Source organism: Mustela erminea, chromosome 19, assembly GCF_009829155.1.
Source record: "Mustela erminea isolate mMusErm1 chromosome 19, mMusErm1.Pri, whole genome shotgun sequence".
Classification (NCBI taxonomy): Eukaryota; Metazoa; Chordata; class Mammalia; order Carnivora; family Mustelidae; genus Mustela; species Mustela erminea.
The window spans coordinates 6096446-6112394 of record NC_045632.1 but is presented as its reverse complement, the minus strand read 5'-3'; the positions used below and the strand labels follow the sequence as shown (position 1 = coordinate 6112394).

General features: G+C 58.5%; 1 protein-coding gene across 6 annotated transcripts in view; it reads left to right on the top strand.

The window, feature by feature from the left end:
* Window positions 1-15949, top strand: part of SHANK1 (SH3 and multiple ankyrin repeat domains 1) — a 55516-nt gene that overhangs the window by 15646 nt on the left and 23921 nt on the right. For 5 of the 6 annotated variants that reach the window (XM_032324383.1, XM_032324382.1, XM_032324385.1 and 2 more), the window contains exons 7-15: window positions 891-1058; window positions 1485-1601; window positions 5721-5798; window positions 6025-6091; window positions 6361-6691; window positions 7604-7797; window positions 11176-11289; window positions 11451-11526; window positions 11985-12014. In XM_032324383.1, the coding sequence (XP_032180274.1) occupies window positions 891-1058; window positions 1485-1601; window positions 5721-5798; window positions 6025-6091; window positions 6361-6691; window positions 7604-7797; window positions 11176-11289; window positions 11451-11526; window positions 11985-12014 (1175 nt within the window). The remainder of the gene's footprint in view (window positions 1-890; window positions 1059-1484; window positions 1602-5720; window positions 5799-6024; window positions 6092-6360; window positions 6692-7603; window positions 7798-11175; window positions 11290-11450; window positions 11527-11984; window positions 12015-15949) is intronic. The other variant, XM_032324386.1, reaches the window with a different exon arrangement.

The window sequence follows — 15949 nt, the reverse complement described above, 5'->3', positions numbered from 1 at the left end:
TTGATAAAACCTCAGCTCACAGATGCCCAGCGGAATGGACCCTCCCTTCCCTTTTCCAGCTGCTCTGAAGGCCCTAAATGCAGTCAGACGCCAGCCACAGAGATCTGCTTAGGCCCTCTGGATGCACCCCCAGTCTGCTCCCTTCCCCCCCAGACCGATCCTACTCTTACCACCACCCGGCCTCTAGACCGACTCTGTCCAGTCCTGTAGCCACTGGCCACATGGGGCTGTTTAGATGTAAATTAATTAAAGTGAACTAAGACGAACACTTCTGTTTCTCGGGCTCACTGGCAGATTCGAGCACCCGGGAGCCCACGTGTGGCTGCCGTGTTGGATGGGCGGGGCGGTTGTAGGCTGTTTCCTGCAAACGTCTTGGTGGACAGCGCGGCTGCAGGCTGTCCTCGCGCAGCTGCTGCCAGCACTTTTCTAATGATGCTCAGCTCCGCCAGCCTCTGTGCCCGGAGCTGTTCCTGGAGCGGGATGCCCCCTGTCCCCCAGCCCCCGGGCCTCAGCGAGGCTGGCTCGACTCCCCTTGGTCCAAGCTTAACCTTTTCCCAGATTTCCTTCTGCATCCCATCTTTGGGATGCTGGTCCCAACTACGCCTCCTGCCTGGCCAGGGGTCCTCCTGCGTCCAGACTATTTTCTCCCATGGTCCCCCAACTGTCTTCCTTCTAGGATGAGGCGCTGAGGCACCAGGCTCCTTCCATGTCTCATTCAAAGTCAGCCACAGGGCAGGGGAAGAGCCAGCCTCAAGGTCGTACAAGGGCATCGTGGCAGAACCCAAAACAGCCTTGGCCAGTGTGGGTCACCCAAGACTCCCTGCCCCATTGGTCCCTTCAGGTTGAGCCAGGACTAGTGGGACAGTCTTCTGTCTTGTCTCCCTCCTCAGGCACTCCTGGACCTCGGGGGTTCCCCCAACTACAAGGACCGCCGAGGCCTGACCCCTCTGTTCCATACGGCTATGGTGGGGGGCGACCCCCGCTGCTGTGAGCTGCTCCTTTACAACAGGGCCCAGCTGGGCATAGCTGATGAGAACGGCTGGCAGGAGATTCACCAGGTGCTCCAGACTCGGCCAGGAGGGGTTGGGGGGGGGCATGTGTGGAGGGGGTGTGCCTGGGCCCTGATCAGAGCAAGGATCAGAGACCCTGGTGCAAAGAGCTGGGGATCCAGATGCTGGGGTCCTCACAGAGCATGGGGGCGGGACGAGCATGGTCTCCAAGGAGAAAAAGATGGGGAAGGCAAGGACAGGGGACATTGGACATCTTGATCCCTGAGATGGCTGACGATGGTCTCTTGAGCCTCTTGCAGGGCCAGACCAGTCACCTGAGTCTTGGAATGACCCGGGAAGCTGATAGTCTGGGCCCCTGGGCAGGAATGGAGGCTGAGAAGAGAGGGAGAAGGAGGGTTTGCTGGCCTCAGGCTAGAGATAGATGCCATGGCTGGGAGACTCTGATGTAGCCTTCTGGATTCCCTGTCCTCCCAGGCCTGCCAGCGGGGTCATTCTCAGCACCTGGAACACCTGCTCTTCTACGGGGCTGAGCCTGGAGCCCAGAACGCCTCGGGGAACACGGCATTGCACATCTGCGCCCTCTACAATAAGGTCTGCTCTGGCAGCGTCTGCCTGGGGCCCTCCTCCTGCCCCCAGCTTCCCAGCCTCCCTGCACCCCCTGTTCCATCACTGTTTCATTCGTTCGTTCATCTGTGCCTTCATTCATTCAACAGATATTTACTGAGCACCTTCCCGGTGCTGAGGACTAGGTAGCGAGCCAGACAGATAGCACCTCCAGCCAGGCAGGACTTCCCATTATGGTATAGGGCAGTGGGAGGAAGGTCCCAGGGGATCTGGGTTCCCACGGGAGCCCGAGCCTGGGCTTGGCCTTGGGGCTGAGGTAGAAGTGGCCCCCCAGAAAATGCAGTACCAGTGCTAGGACGAGCAGGAGTCAGCTGAATCGGAAGGGGAGAAAGGGTGTCCCAGGCTGTGGGCACAGCCTGGGTAGCAAACCAGAAGGGAGAGAGCACATCAGGACCATCCCCAGACGGGAGAGTTGCTCCCCAGGTCCCCTTTCCTGTGTGTCTCCATTCTGCTGCTCGTGGAGGACCTGCTGTGTGCAGTGCCTTTTGGAGGGCGCTGCAGGGGACAGAGGAAAGGCCAAACCACATCTTAGAAGGGAGCAAGAGTGTATTGCAAGTTGTAGCAATTCAGGGTTGGGTGGACGGCCCCCACCTCAGGAGCCATGGGAGGAGGTGAGCCGGAAAGAGCTAGCAGGGGCCTCACCAACCAGAACCAGAACCAGCCAGTTGTAACTTTCAGCCTGCTGACCCCAGCCCTAGGAGATCCTGTGCGAATCAGCCCCTCAGTCTCCTTCCCTGTTATCCAGGGCTTCCTGCCCTTGAAGGGGTGCCTCAGGGACTCCGCAGAGCGGGGCTTGGCATGCTGGTGCTGGTCTGCCAACCACTTCTCCCCCTCCTCCAGGAAGTCTTCCAAGACAGCCCCATCCCCTTCTGCCTCATCAGAACTTGCAGTGCTGGCAATGTGGCAGGTAGCCACGTGCTGCCTTGTGGCAGCAAGCAGTCTGCTCTGCCGAGGGAGAACTCTGTGTTTGTCAAACCCAACCAACGCGGTGCTGTCATGTCCCCTCCCCAGTGCTTCTGTCTCTCTTGTCCCCTGATTCCCCCGCTCCACGGCCTCAGCGCATGGCCTGTGGACAGACCGCCCCCCCACCCCAGACAAGCCCTCTCTCAGGCTCTGTCCTTTCCCTGCCATGGGGATGACGTCAGCTGATTGAAGGGGAGGAAAGACCATGTGTGTTGCGCGCTCATCCCCAGAAGGAAGCATTGTTCATCAGGACATGGAAACTATATCATTCAATTCAACAGGGAAAACTTAGTATAAAGAACTAGAGTGTGGGAGCAATTACCCTTGGTTGGAGGAGCCTCCTTGAGCTTCTCCTCTCTCGGTGCAACGGGTCAGTAACACCTACAGAGCAAAGGCTCAAATGGATGGACGTCTTTGCATGGTGCTTAGCTAGTACATGTTGAGACAGAGAGAGTTTGTTTTGTGCTTCTCCCTACCTTGTTTGCCCTCTCAGACCTTAAGCTTCCCAAGGCCGGAGCTAGGTCTGACCGATTTCCTTACTCTCCCCCACTGGCTTCCTGACATGGCGGTCTCTCCCCTGCTGGTGCAGGTCAGGTTCATGTTAATGAAAGGCGTGAGCTCCTCAAGGGTGGGGGCTGTTTGATCATTCACTCAGCCCCGAGGCTGCAAGTCGTACTCGGCCTCAGTGCCTCTATGTTGAATAAATGAGCGGAGGGATGAATTTTGAATCAGCTACCTTGAATTTGCCCCAGGACCACACAGAGCCCCCCTCAGAATATTCAACAGGTGTTTTCTTTGCAATAGACTGAATGACTCAGTGAATGAATGACTTGAACAAATGAATTCTGAGTGACTCGGCTCCATGTCCTTCCTCCTCCTACATCCCCGTGCATGTTTCGTGGGCACCTACCAATGGGAGATGAATTGGACTCAGCATGGTGCCTGTCTGGGGAGCTGGGGGGCGTTCACACCTGGCAAAGAGGCAGCTGTGTAGACAAGGAATTGCAGTGCCGTGAGATCAGTGCTAGGACACCAGTAAATTGAGGTTCTCGAGGCATAGGGTGCATTGCTGGTTGGGCTGGAGGAGATGTTCTGGGCCTGGGCTGGGCAAGGCAATGGTGGAGGCGGGCAGACACGCAAAAACACACAAACAGCAGTTAACAGTCTAATTGGGGGTCAGCATGTACACACTTACTTGGACGCGCACACACACACTCTCATACCCTCACAAACACACCCAGAAAACTGAGCTAACTTTGCTGTTCAGGGATCGACTTAGGCAATCGGCATTGTACGCCCGTAAGACCTAGATGAGCCCTGGGCTTCAGAGGCCACATTTGAGTTCTAGCTGCTCCACTCCCCGGCTGTGTGACTTTGGGCACAGATTTGCCCTCTCTGAGCCTGTCCTGTAGAACGGGACCATACAAGCATCCTTGGTGTGCTTGTTACACGAAGAGAGTGAGACCGAAGGGTGCTTTGTGAATGCTGGTTGAATTGCATCAGGGGGAGCTGGAGAGGGGAGTTGATCTGGGGCCAGGCTGGCTTTGGTCAGGCAAGACAAATGGTGGAAGACTCCAGTAACAGTTTATTGGACAGCTCCTGTGGTCTAGGCACTATTCCAAGTGCTGGGTGCCCCTATGTAAAACTCACGAGGTAGTGGGGGAGAGATGCTAATGAGACAAGTGAAAGAGAAATGTCATTTGAGGGAGATAGCGTCATGAAGAAAATGAGCTAATACTGGCTTAGAAGAATGCCTGGCATGTAGTGGGCATCGTATAAATAAAAATAAAACAGGGAACAGGATAGGGAGCTATTTTGACAAGGTAGCCAGAGAAACCCTCTCCAAAGAGGTGGCATTTGAGCAGAAACCTGAATGAAGTGAGAAAATGAGCCATGTGGAAATCTAGGGGCAGACAATTAATTCCAAGCAGAGGGAGCAGCAGGTGCAAAAGCCCTGGGGCAGGAGCATGCCTGTCAGTGGAAGAAAGAGGCCAGTGTGGCTGGAGTAGAGGGTGTGAACAAAGATGGCAGAAGATGAAGTTGATGAGGCTGGAGGTAGGAAAGCAGGCAAACCAGGTGGAGTTGGAGTCTCTAGGGCCATGGTGAGGCCACTGGGATTTATCTAGAGGGAGTGACTTGGCTGACATTAGGAAGGCACCGATCTGGACATGGATGGCATTCCTAAGCCCCACTGTTCAACCCTGGCCCCCTCTGCCCACCCCCTTCCTTCTGGGTCTAGCAGAATGCATGATAAGAAGAAAGACTCTGGAGCCCGACAGATCTTCGTTCAAATCCAACTGCTGATAGTCACCCCCTGCATGACTGGTGGCTACTTGTGATGCCTTAGCTTCCTCCTCTGTCAAATGGGGGTAGCAATTTCCATCTCGTGGAACTGTTGGGCAATACAGTGAGCTTCCCCTCTAAAGTGCTATGCCCCTGACATGGATCATAGGAAGCTCTCCATGAAGCCTGGGTTGGTGGCTCTGGACTTCAGCACTCCTGGCCCCAGGGGACATTTAGCCCTGTGTGCAGACATTCTCGGTTTTTTTCACAGCTAGAGAAGGGAGTGCTAGTGGCATCTAGTGGTAGAGCCCAGGGATGCCGCTAAGCGTCCTACCAGGCACAGGACAGCTGCCACGACAAAGGTGTATCTGGCCCCTAATGTCAGTAGTGCTGAGGTCGAGAATCCCTGATTCTGATGAGCGCCGTCCAATAGACAGTAACAGGAGTCACACGTGTAATTTTAAGTGTCCCAGGAGCTACATTTTTTTAAAAAGTTGACAGGTGACGTTAATCTTTGTAGCATATTTCAGTAACCCATGGTTTCCAAAAATATCCTGTCAACATGCAAGCGATATAACAATTATTAGAGATGTGTAATTTTTTTTCATGCTAAGTTCTTAAAATCTGGTGTATAGTTTACACATATAGCTCAGCTCAGTTTGGACCGGACACATTTAAAGGGCTCTTGAGCCATGTGTGGTAAGTGGCCACTGTCCTGGGCCAGGCAGGTTTAGATCAGGTTGTTCCTGAAGTTCTCAGCCCAGTGCCTCTGTCTGCTCATGATCTTCATGGTTTCCTTTTGTTTCACTCTCTGCCACCGACCATCGCTTTCGTCCTCAGGAGACCTGTGCTCGGATTCTCCTCTATCGAGGAGCCAACAAGGATGTGAAGAATAACAACGGACAGACCCCCTTCCAGGTGTGGGGCTGTGAGGGCTGGCGGGGGTAGGGGGTGATGCACAAAGAAGGCAGGGGGTGAGGAAGGTGGGACAGGTAGGGCTGCTGGCGGAGAGGCTGGTGGTTTGGGAGAGAAGGGGGTGCAGTTGCTGGGGTGAAGGTTTGGGGGGCAGGGGTCCTCACCATGCTTCCCGCCCTCTCCCTCTGCTGCCTGGGCCACCCCACCTCCCTGTGCCCCCTCCCTCCAGGTGGCAGTGATCGCTGGGAATTTTGAACTGGGGGAGTTGATCCGAAACCATCGAGAACAGGATGTGGGTGAGCGAGCAGGGGTGGGTGGGGCTGAGGGGAGATCCGATGGGTAGCTGGGGGTGTATGGGGGGACTGGGGAGTCACTGGGCTGTGAGTGAGACTACTATCTGAATAGTAATGAGGGGTAATTAGGGTAATAAGGGGTGCAATTCCCACCCCCCATTCTCTCTCACGGCTGTCTTTCTCCTCTCATGCCTCTCCTCCCTTGCCTGCACACCCCCTCCGCCTGCCTGTCTCCCTTGCTCCTTCTGCCCCCTGCCGCTATGCCCTCTCAGTGCCCTTCCAGGAGTCCCCCAAGTATGCAGCCCGGCGACGGGGACCCCCAGGCGCAGGGCTGACGGTGCCCCCAGCGCTGCTTCGGGCCAACAGTGATACCAGCATGGCCCTGCCCGACTGGATGGTGTTTGCCGCCCCGGGGACCTCATCCTCTGGGGCCCCTGGCCCTACTTCAGGGCCCCAGGGCCAGTCACAGCCCTCGGCCCCCAGCACCAAGCTCAGCAGTGGGACCCTCCGAAGTGCCAGCAGCCCCCGGGGTGCACGGGCTCGCTCCCCATCCCGCGGGAGGCACCCTGAAGAGGCCAAGAGGCAGCCCCGTGGACGGCCCAGGTAGGGGAAAGCTCAGCCCTGGTCCCAACCAGATCCTATCCTTGGAGCCGCAACTGCCCCCACCCAGGCTGGTGCCCCATCCACCCCAGGCCCTGGTCCACCCCCTCAGGCCTCCAGATCTTGCTCCTGCTCCTGCCCCCTGAGGAGGGAAGGGCCTTGTAAGCCGCAGTCTTGCACCTGTCCCAGAATGTGCCAGTTTAGCTGAGCACCTGCTCGGTGCCAGGGGTCAGGGGTGGGGAGCCCAATGGAAATGTTGGTTCCAGCCCCTGAGGACAGACAGACAGACAGGGCAAGGTGAGAAAAAGCCAAATAAGGTGGGGATAGACAAGGGACTTGGGGAAGGGTATCTGAGTTTAGAGACGAGGCCAGAGGAGGGGTGGCAGAGCAGAGGAACCACTCAGGGTAGAGGGGAGGATGAGCAGGGGGCATTCTGCGGGGGTAAAGAGGTCAGGCTGGCAAGAGGAGGAGAAGGGGGACTGTGGCTGGCCGGTATGTCCTGAGGACACGGAAGAGCGAAAAATCATGGCGGGCTGGGCACGGCAGGCAGAGGAGTTGGACCTGCACCAGGAGGAAGCTGGGAGTCGCTGAAGGCTCGTGAGGGAGCTGAGAGATGACACAGTCAGAGCTCCACTTCAGGAAGCTGAATCAGGCACAGCATGCAGGGCCGTGGGAGGGGCAGAGCCGGAAGCCAGGAGGCAGAGGAGGGGGTGGGGGGGCGAGGGGGGCAGCAGTGGGCCGGCAGAGGGAGCCCCCAAATGCCTTCTTCCCCTAAGGATGCCAGAGCTGGGAAGCTCACTCAGACCCCCTCCCCACTCTGATGCTCCATCTCCCCCCACCCCACGGACCCCTGTTCTCCCAGAGGTGCCCCCTCCCTCCACTCTCCCCTGCCTCTCACACCCTCTGTGTATGCAGCTCCAGCGGGACGCCCAGGGAAGGGCCGGCAGGGGGCACGGGGGGCTCGGGGGGCCCTGGGGGCTCCCTGGGCAGCCGCGGGAGGCGTAGGAAGCTCTACTCAGCCGTACCTGGACGCTCCTTCATGGCCGTGAAGTCCTACCAGGCCCAAGCGGAGGGGGAGATCTCCCTGAGCAAGGGGGAGAAGATCAAAGGTAACCGGGCAGGGCAGGGCTGGGCCAGACTGGGGGCGATGGTCGGGCAGGTGAGCTAACCACTTGAGGAAGCAGTCAAGAACAAACAGTTCTCCAGGGCCTAGACTGTCCAGGGCATACTCTGGGGACCCCAGAGAGCCCCCTGGACACCCCCTGCCCTGAGCATGAATTGTAGCTGCTGCAATGCCGCCCGTCGGCAGGACGTGTTGAGGCAAAAGAGGGAAAATGAGCATTTGGGGACCCCAACACCATGCCATGCCCTGTGGGAGTGGTCTCCCCCGCAGGATCGGCCTTTCAGGAGGGTGTCGGGACCCCCTCTGACAGTTGAAGGAATGGTCTCCCAGGTCCAGTGACCTGCCCCAGTCCCCAGTCTGAACCCATGGTCTTTCCTGCCACCTGGTGTGGAGCGTGGGGCCAAGCCACCTTGACTTCACCTCCTGCCCCTGCCAGGTGTTCTCCTCTGAGGAACAGCATGGGGCCCGTTTCCTGGGGCTCTGAGACAGGTGCTGGAAGCCAGGGCCAAGCCCAGGGCTCCCTGAGTGGCCGGCGGCTGCTGTTCCTGGAGTTTGCCTCTCTTTGGTTCTTCTGTGTGCTTCTGGAAAACAGTGCCAGTAGCCCTCACGTGCAGACTTCGCAGGGCTGGTGACGTGTGTTCTTGGATAGAATGAGGCTTGGAAACGGGAAGCAAGCAGACGTAGCAGTGAATGCGAGACGGGGGAGCAGTTCTTTGCCGACTCTCAGCTGCAGAGGAGCTGAGTAGTGTAGCGCTGGAGGGCCAAGCTTCCTGGGTTCAAATCCCGGCTCTACCGCTTCCTGGCTGGGCACCCTCAGACAAGAGACTTTTTTCTGGGCCTCAGTTTCTTCATCTGTACGACGGGACCCTGATGAGGATTTAAAAAGTTCCCTTAAGGCACCCAGGACAATGCTGAGCACACAGCAAACGCCAATGATCATTGTCCTCAGCGAGCCCCCACGACAGGTGCTCAGAGAGGAGAGAGAGAGAGAGAGACCCCGGCTGTCTGGGAAAGCTGGGGGTTCCTCCCACAGGAGACAGAGGTTGTGTGGGTCATGGAAAGGTGTGCAGGGATCAGAGCATCAGCTGGGTCATGTATCGGATCTGTTCGCCTTCTTTCTTCCCGTAGCGTGAGTTCCTGAAAGCAAGGTCACATGTCATTGATCTCTGGGTGGCCAGGGGCCCGTGTCAGGACCCAGGACCCAGGAAGCCTCAGTGCACATCTGCTGAATGAATGGCCAGACAGAGGAGCAAACTGGAGGCCAGGGGCAGTGCCGCTAGAGGCAGGGTGCCTGGGAAGCGGGTATGCGTGCACAGATGCATGCCACTTGGAGGGTGTGGTCTGTGCTTTGAGACTGAGTTTTGAAAGAAGAAGGGGAAGCTAAGGTCCGAGGGTGGGACCTCCCATGTGCAGTATCTTCCAAGTTTCTTTCTGAAATTCAAGCCCAGTACTTCTGTACACTGCCCGGTTTGGATGTCCTTCCCTTACAGTAGGATGACATGTCATTGCTTCAAAGCGTGCCTCCATCCACCATGCCCTTGAGGTTTACCCCATCCCAATGAGGCTGCAGGCTCCCTGTGCTCTCAGGCCAAACCCCAGTGCCTGTGCCTGGCTGCCAGCCCCTCCCCTGCCCACCCACCAATCTCATCCCATGGCACTCTCTCCTTCCCGCACAAGGCGCCAGGAACCTCTTTCTCCCCATTCCTCACATGCCCCAAGCCTTTTCCACACCAGGCGCTTTGCACATGCTGTTTCTTCTCCCAGAACAACGTTTCCTCCCTCTCTGCCTCTTCAGCTCCTAGGATCCTTCCAGTCTCAGTCTATATGTCATGTTGTCCGGGACACCGTCCTGGCACCTCTTTGCCATCCGATTTATAGACCCCCATCTGGCCTTTCTTTGGACACCTGGTCCTTCTCCCCTGAAGGGCTGACCTTAACTTTCAATCGTGCGCTCACCTACAGAGTTACTCCTCCCACGGTGCCTGCGTGGAAGCACCGCGAGGTTAAGAACCACATTGGTTGTGTCCAAGAGCACTCTAGCCTGGTGCTTGACTCATGACCGACACTAAATAAATACTCATTTGGTGAACGGACGATTGATTCCATGACCACCCAGCTGGTCACTGGAGGGCTAGCCAAGAGCCCAGAGCCCTTTTTACTCCCTCACTTGCTCCTTTCCCTGACCTTGAGCATCTCCTCAATCTGGTCTCCCCAGATCCTCCCAAGGGTGGCAGTTGAAGCAGAGAAAGCTTGGGGCCAGGGGGCCCCAATTCAAATCCTAGTGTGGCTTGAGTCGTCTCTGGGACCAGGGACTTTTCTGTTTAGCTGTAGCTTCTTCGTCTATAAAATGGGAAACCAGTTGTCACCTACCCCTGTAGATGTGAGGGAAGTATGCGAAGGGCTGGGCGCAGACAGAGCCAGGAGAAATGAAGAAATGGAAGACCGTGCCTTTGTTACTGTTGCTTTGATCATCAGTATTAGAAGGAGCAGCAACACAGCGCTTGAACAGAGAGGTCACAAAACACTGTGACTCCAAGCATTCACCCTGGAGACGCAGAGAGGTGTTCAAATCCAGACTCTGTGGACGATAAGCTGTATATTCTGAGCAAATGACCTCAGCCCTCTGAGCCTCAGTTTCCCTGTGGGTAAAAGGGGTTTAACGAAAGTGTCCCTTCTTAGGGTTCTGGTTACTGGTGAGAACTGGATAGACATTAGCAGTTCCCGATGTCCGTCTTTGTCCTTGAGCGGTCGGCACACACACAGCACAGCCAGTCAGCAAAGGTGTGCTATGTGTGGCTAAGAGATGGGGCCAGCAGGAAATGGCCTCCAGGGACAAGGGGTGGAGAGGAAGAAAGAGGTGATTCTAATCTCTTCCCGTCTAGAGCCAGGGGAAACAAAAGGAGGCAGAGGGCAGGGGCTGGGAGCAAAGGACAGAAATTTGAGTGGCCAGGAGGGAGTGGGAGGGAATGGGGGCTGTGGCGGAACTGCAGAAGGGCTTAGGGAGTCTAAGAGGGCATCAGGAAATTATAGAACAGTCAAGTTGTGCCTGGCTGCTTACCAAGGGAGGTGAGGGTCAGTCCTGGGGGGACTTAACCTGCGAGGACCATGTCACCAGACACAGCCCTTTCTCCCAGTGCCTCTGGATGTCCCCATTGGATTCGGAAAGCAAGAATGCAGGAATGATAGGATTTGGTTCTCCAGCCAACCCCTCATCCCTTCCTTGGACATTTATTAAGGATGCCCTTGGGCCAGGCCCTATGCTCGGTGCTGGGGAATTGTAGCAAGGCTGTGCATCAAGTATGTTGGAGTTGGGGAGGCGACACAGAAACACAGAAGTGTTTCTATGTCCCTGCTCCCCACCCAGTGCTTAGCATCGGGGAAGGAGGCTTCTGGGAAGGCCAGGTCAAAGGTCGTGTTGGCTGGTTTCCCTCGGACTGCCTAGAAGAGGTGGCGAACCGCTCCCAGGAAGGAAAACAAGGTAATGAGGACTCTCCAGTTGTCCCTGATCATCCTGGGGTTCTCCTGACAGGGGTGGGACTCTGGGGGGTGAATAGAGGGGACGACATGGGCCAGGACCCCCGGGAGTGGGCCCATGGTTTCCAGAGTGAGGGTCTAAGGTCGTCCTTTGTCCTCCTGCAGAAAGCCGCAGTGACAAGGCAAAGAGACTCTTCCGGCATTATACTGTGGGCTCCTACGACAGCTTTGATGCCCCAAGGTAAATGTCCATACACCCTTGGGTGCCCCTTACCCCAACCTCCCTTCATACTCCACCTTTAAATATGTCTACCACCTCCAAGCCTCCTTTCTGCTCCCTCTAAAGTTTAATCCAGAGGTGGGGGAAGGCAGAGTTAGCTTCAGACCACAAGCCCAGTCCCAAACCATCCTTGGCAGCCACTGAGACTGCCCAGTTTTGGGTAGCCTAAGACCAATGGGGTGGACAGATAAGTATGGAGCTGTCTGGGGCTGGGGAGCTCGTGTGTGTGGCTGGCTGGAGGCCTTTCTCCTTCGTGTGCCTCATCTCTGTGCGGTCATGTGCAGCAGAAGTGTATGCATCCCATGCCTCGCACGGGTTTGGGGAGAGGGGCAGGCAGAGCTGGGCCAGGAGGGGTGGGGGTGGAGAGACAGGCACACTGACACCTTTCCCCTCCCTGGCTGCTGGCTGACTTGCTTCAGAAGCTTGATGGATGGGATTGGCCCAGGGAGGTGAGAGGGGAGGGGAAGGGAGGGCATGGGGTCAGGAATGGGAAGAAAGGGGTGCCTGGGGATATGTGGACTTGTGTGTGCACGACCAGAGCTGGTTTCCCTGTGCGTGAACATCTTACACTGGCAAGCGTCCTTGTACGGATTCTCTGAGTATGTCCTTGCCCCCGTGTCTCTGTAGGTGAGCATGACACGTGTCTGTATGCATGGGTGACGAGAGGCTCCTAGACCTGTAGCCCTGTGCCTGGAGATGCCCATGACAGCGAGAGGGTCTGTCCTATTCTGTGTAGATGGGTGCATTTTTGGCTGTCATTTATGGGCGTGCGATTGAGGCTAATCGTGCGGTTGGCACTGCACATTTGTGTTTCCTTGAATCTGTGTGTCTGAGAATGAGGGCAAGTGTTTCCAGGGATGTCAATGTGTCTGCTTACCTTGTACGGACAGGTGGGTTTCTGCACACGTCTGTCTCTTTCTGTGCATGCCACTGTCCCTGCGTGTCAGCCCAGAAAATCGTGTGCATGCATTTGCATCTGTCCAATTGATCTGGAATTCAGGACCTGGGGCACTGGGGGAGGGGAGGGCAGAAGAGGGGAGGATTCCAGGGCATGGGCCTCCAGAAGGGCAAGACTGTGGGGGAGGGATGGTCATAACTGGTATCTGAAAGATGACACCCTCCCCCACTGTTCCCCCCATCCAGGGAAGGGTCTCCTTGTTTGTAGCATCCTTCCATTAAATGTGTCCAAACCTATGTGTCTGTGTTCTGGCCAGTGGGGATGGGTGAGGGGGTTGGGGAGAGAGAAATAACAAGATGGGGAGAGAGGGTGGGGCTGGGGTGCCACCCTGCCCCCGGAGTGTCTGAGGCGCTTGACCATTGTGCGCGTTCACCTGGCACGTCTCTGGCTCTGGGCACCGGGTGAGTATCAAGGTCCCCCCCACCCCAAATATCCCTATGAGCCTCTGCTTCTTGTCTCTGACAGTGTCTCTCTGGGTCTCTCCTTGGCCTTAGTCTGGGAATCACTTGCCTCACCAGCTGGATTGGGGTGGTCCCTCTTGCCCTCAGCTTCTTCCTTCTCCTCCCCTAGCTCCATCAACTTTATTCCCTCCCCTTCTCCTTCCCTCCTTGTGCCCGCTGGCATGTGCTGCTCTGTGTGGTGCGTCTGAGCCTCTTCGCCTCCAGCCTCCCGCCCTGCTCTCCTTGAGGGGGCCTGGTCTGTGTTGTGTGCCCTGCATCCCTGCTGGAGCTGTGAGGTTCTGGCCTGTTGCCACCCCCTCTCCTTCCCCTGGGGGGTCTATGCTCTCTCCTCTCTGGAGTGAGCTGCGGTGTGTGTCTGCCCCTCCTCTCGGCTTCTTTGGGCCTGGGGGGAGGGGTGTCTCTCACTGTTCTGGAGCCCAGTCTCAATGTTTCTAGCCTTCCCTTCCTGGCCCTTCCAGACTGTGTCGGGGTGCATTATGTGTCGATCTGCGATGGGGGTGCTGTGCGTCCCCTCCTGAGGCCTCTCTCACCGTGGTATCCCTGCCTGGGAAGTGGGGCTCGGTTCGCGCGTCCCCGCACGCGGTCGCGAGGCATCTTGTATGGTGTTGTGCGTCTCTCTCCGCTCTCCCTCGCTCTGCACCTGCGCGGGAGGGCTCAGGAGGGGGGAGGGGGTTAAGGGGGGGCCCAGACCGGAAGTGCCTCCCCCTTCTCCTCCCCCCCCGCGCCTCGCCCCTCCCCCTTCTCCCGCCAAGGGGGCCCCCGCGTTCCCCTCCCGGTCCCCTCCCCCCCCTGCCCGGCCCCCTCCGCCACACGGCGCAGGACGCCAAGGGGTTAAAGCCTAGCGCCCGCCGCCCGCCTCCGGAGCTGTCCGCGGTGCTGAAACCGGCGCCGTCCGCGGTCCTCTCGCTCCCGCCGCGGCCCGACCCCGCGCCCCGCGCCCCCGCGCCCCTCGGCATGTGAGCCCCCGGCCCTGCCCTCCCTCCCGCGGGAGGGTGCGCGCCCCCTCCCCCTCCCCCCTCCCGGCGCGGGTCAGCATGAGGCGGGGCCTGGGGGCCCGGACACGGGGGTTCGGCCGAGCGGGGACGGGGACGCGGCGGCGGCGGCGGCGGCGGGGGCGGCCGGCACCGGGACCTGGGCCGGGGCCGCGGCGGCGATGGCTTTGTCTGCGGTCGGCGGTGGCGGGGGTCTCGGAGGCGGCCCTGGTGGGGGCTCCCTGCCGCAGCCGCCCCCCGCGCTCTCCTCCAGCTGGCCGGCCCTGGGGCCCCGGCGGCGCAGCGTCTGGTACATCTACAGGTAACGGAGCGCGCCGCCCCTTTTCTCCGCGGCAGGCTGGGAGGCCCCGGCCCGCTGTGACGACCCTCCCCTCGCCGCTAATCCCCCAGCCTTGGGACTCCTCCCCCCTCAAGCCGCCCCCCCCCACTCGCTCTCCCCTCACCTTCCCTCTGTGATAAACCCTTTAGGACCCCTCTTCTCAACCCTTCTCTCATCCCCGTCCGTGGGCCTCTCTCCCCGAGCCCCCCTCAGCACATACACTCCTCAGCCCCCTTCCTAGGCCCTTTCAGACCCCCCTCATGTCTTCCTCCGAAACCTTGCCCCCAGTCAGACCCTCCAAACGGATCCCACTCCGGGGTTTGGGACCCACTACCCCTTTCTGCCGCCTTCGCCGCCCCCACTCTGTGGAGCCCTCCCTGTGGGGAGCCACCGTGGCTCCCCCTCAGGCACCCTGTTCCACTGATCCTCATCTCCCCACACCCCTTTACAGAGTTGGCAAGTCCCCTCATTCATACCCCTCTCTCCCATTCACAGTCATCCCCCCATCACACACATCCCACCCCCGGCCTCCCCTCCCCTCCTCTTTTTCCGCTGCGTGTCACTGTGCGACTGTGCATGTGTCAGTGTGGCTATGTCGATGTGCGTGTGTGTGACTGCCTGCAGCCGTGCGCGCACGCGTGTGTGTGTGTGTGTGTGTGTGAGAGAGAGAGAGAGAGAGAGAGAGAGAGAGACTGACTGACTGACAGAGATGGAGAGATGGTGGGCTCCCAGCCCCCCTCCCCCAGCTGTGTCCATCTGTGTGTCCCTGTTTGGCGGTGTCTCTCTCTGTGTGTGACTTGGAGCCACAGAGAGGCTGTCTGAGAAGTGTGTGTGTGTGTGTGTGTGTGTGTGATAGAGTGGGTCTGTCCCAGGGACTGCGGCTGTGTTTCCCATTACCTATCCTCTCATGCCAGGCCTGTCCCCTCCCCCCCACCCCCCCTCTGCGTGTCTCTGTCCCCATGTGCCCCTCTCCGTGCCTCCAGGGGGTCCGTGCCGGTGTGGGGCATGTGTGCTGAGCTCGGGCTGCGCTTCTGCACGGGTAACTGCTTCTGCCTGTGTGTGCCACTTCTCAGCATGGGAGGGGGCTGGCTTCCCAGTGAGGGGGCCTCTGTGCAGGTCGTGGAGAGACCCATGGAGAGGGGTACATGAGGAGGGGCTGAGTACTGGAGGGGGTACCTTTTACAGCAGCCAGCTCTGGGCTGTGGGATCTCGGGTGTGTGAGAGGCACCTCTGGGGTGGGGGGGGGGAGTGGACGCTGCTGCAGTCTCCGCGTGTGGGATCTGGGGAACAAGAGCTGGCTGCTGAGCTCCGGAGGCCGCTCTGGGGTCGCCAAGGCATGGCCTAGGGGAGAGCATTGTGTGTGCTCCTGCAGGGCAGGTCGTCAGCAATGCCAGCCTGAATGGGGTATGGAGTGGGTAATGAATGCTGGGGCAGGGGTGGGGTTAGAGGGTCTCAGGAGGAGGGAGGCCAATGAGAATGGAACAGGGGAAAGCGGAGGACACCGACTTGGGGGAAACGGGGGGCTGCTGGAGTATAGAGGGTGCGTGGGGTGTTTGGAGAAATGGGGTGAGGAGGGAATGCAGGAACCGCGAGGAGGATTTGGGGGTGGGGATTCAGGCAGCACAGGGAGAACACAGAGAGGATGCAGGGAATG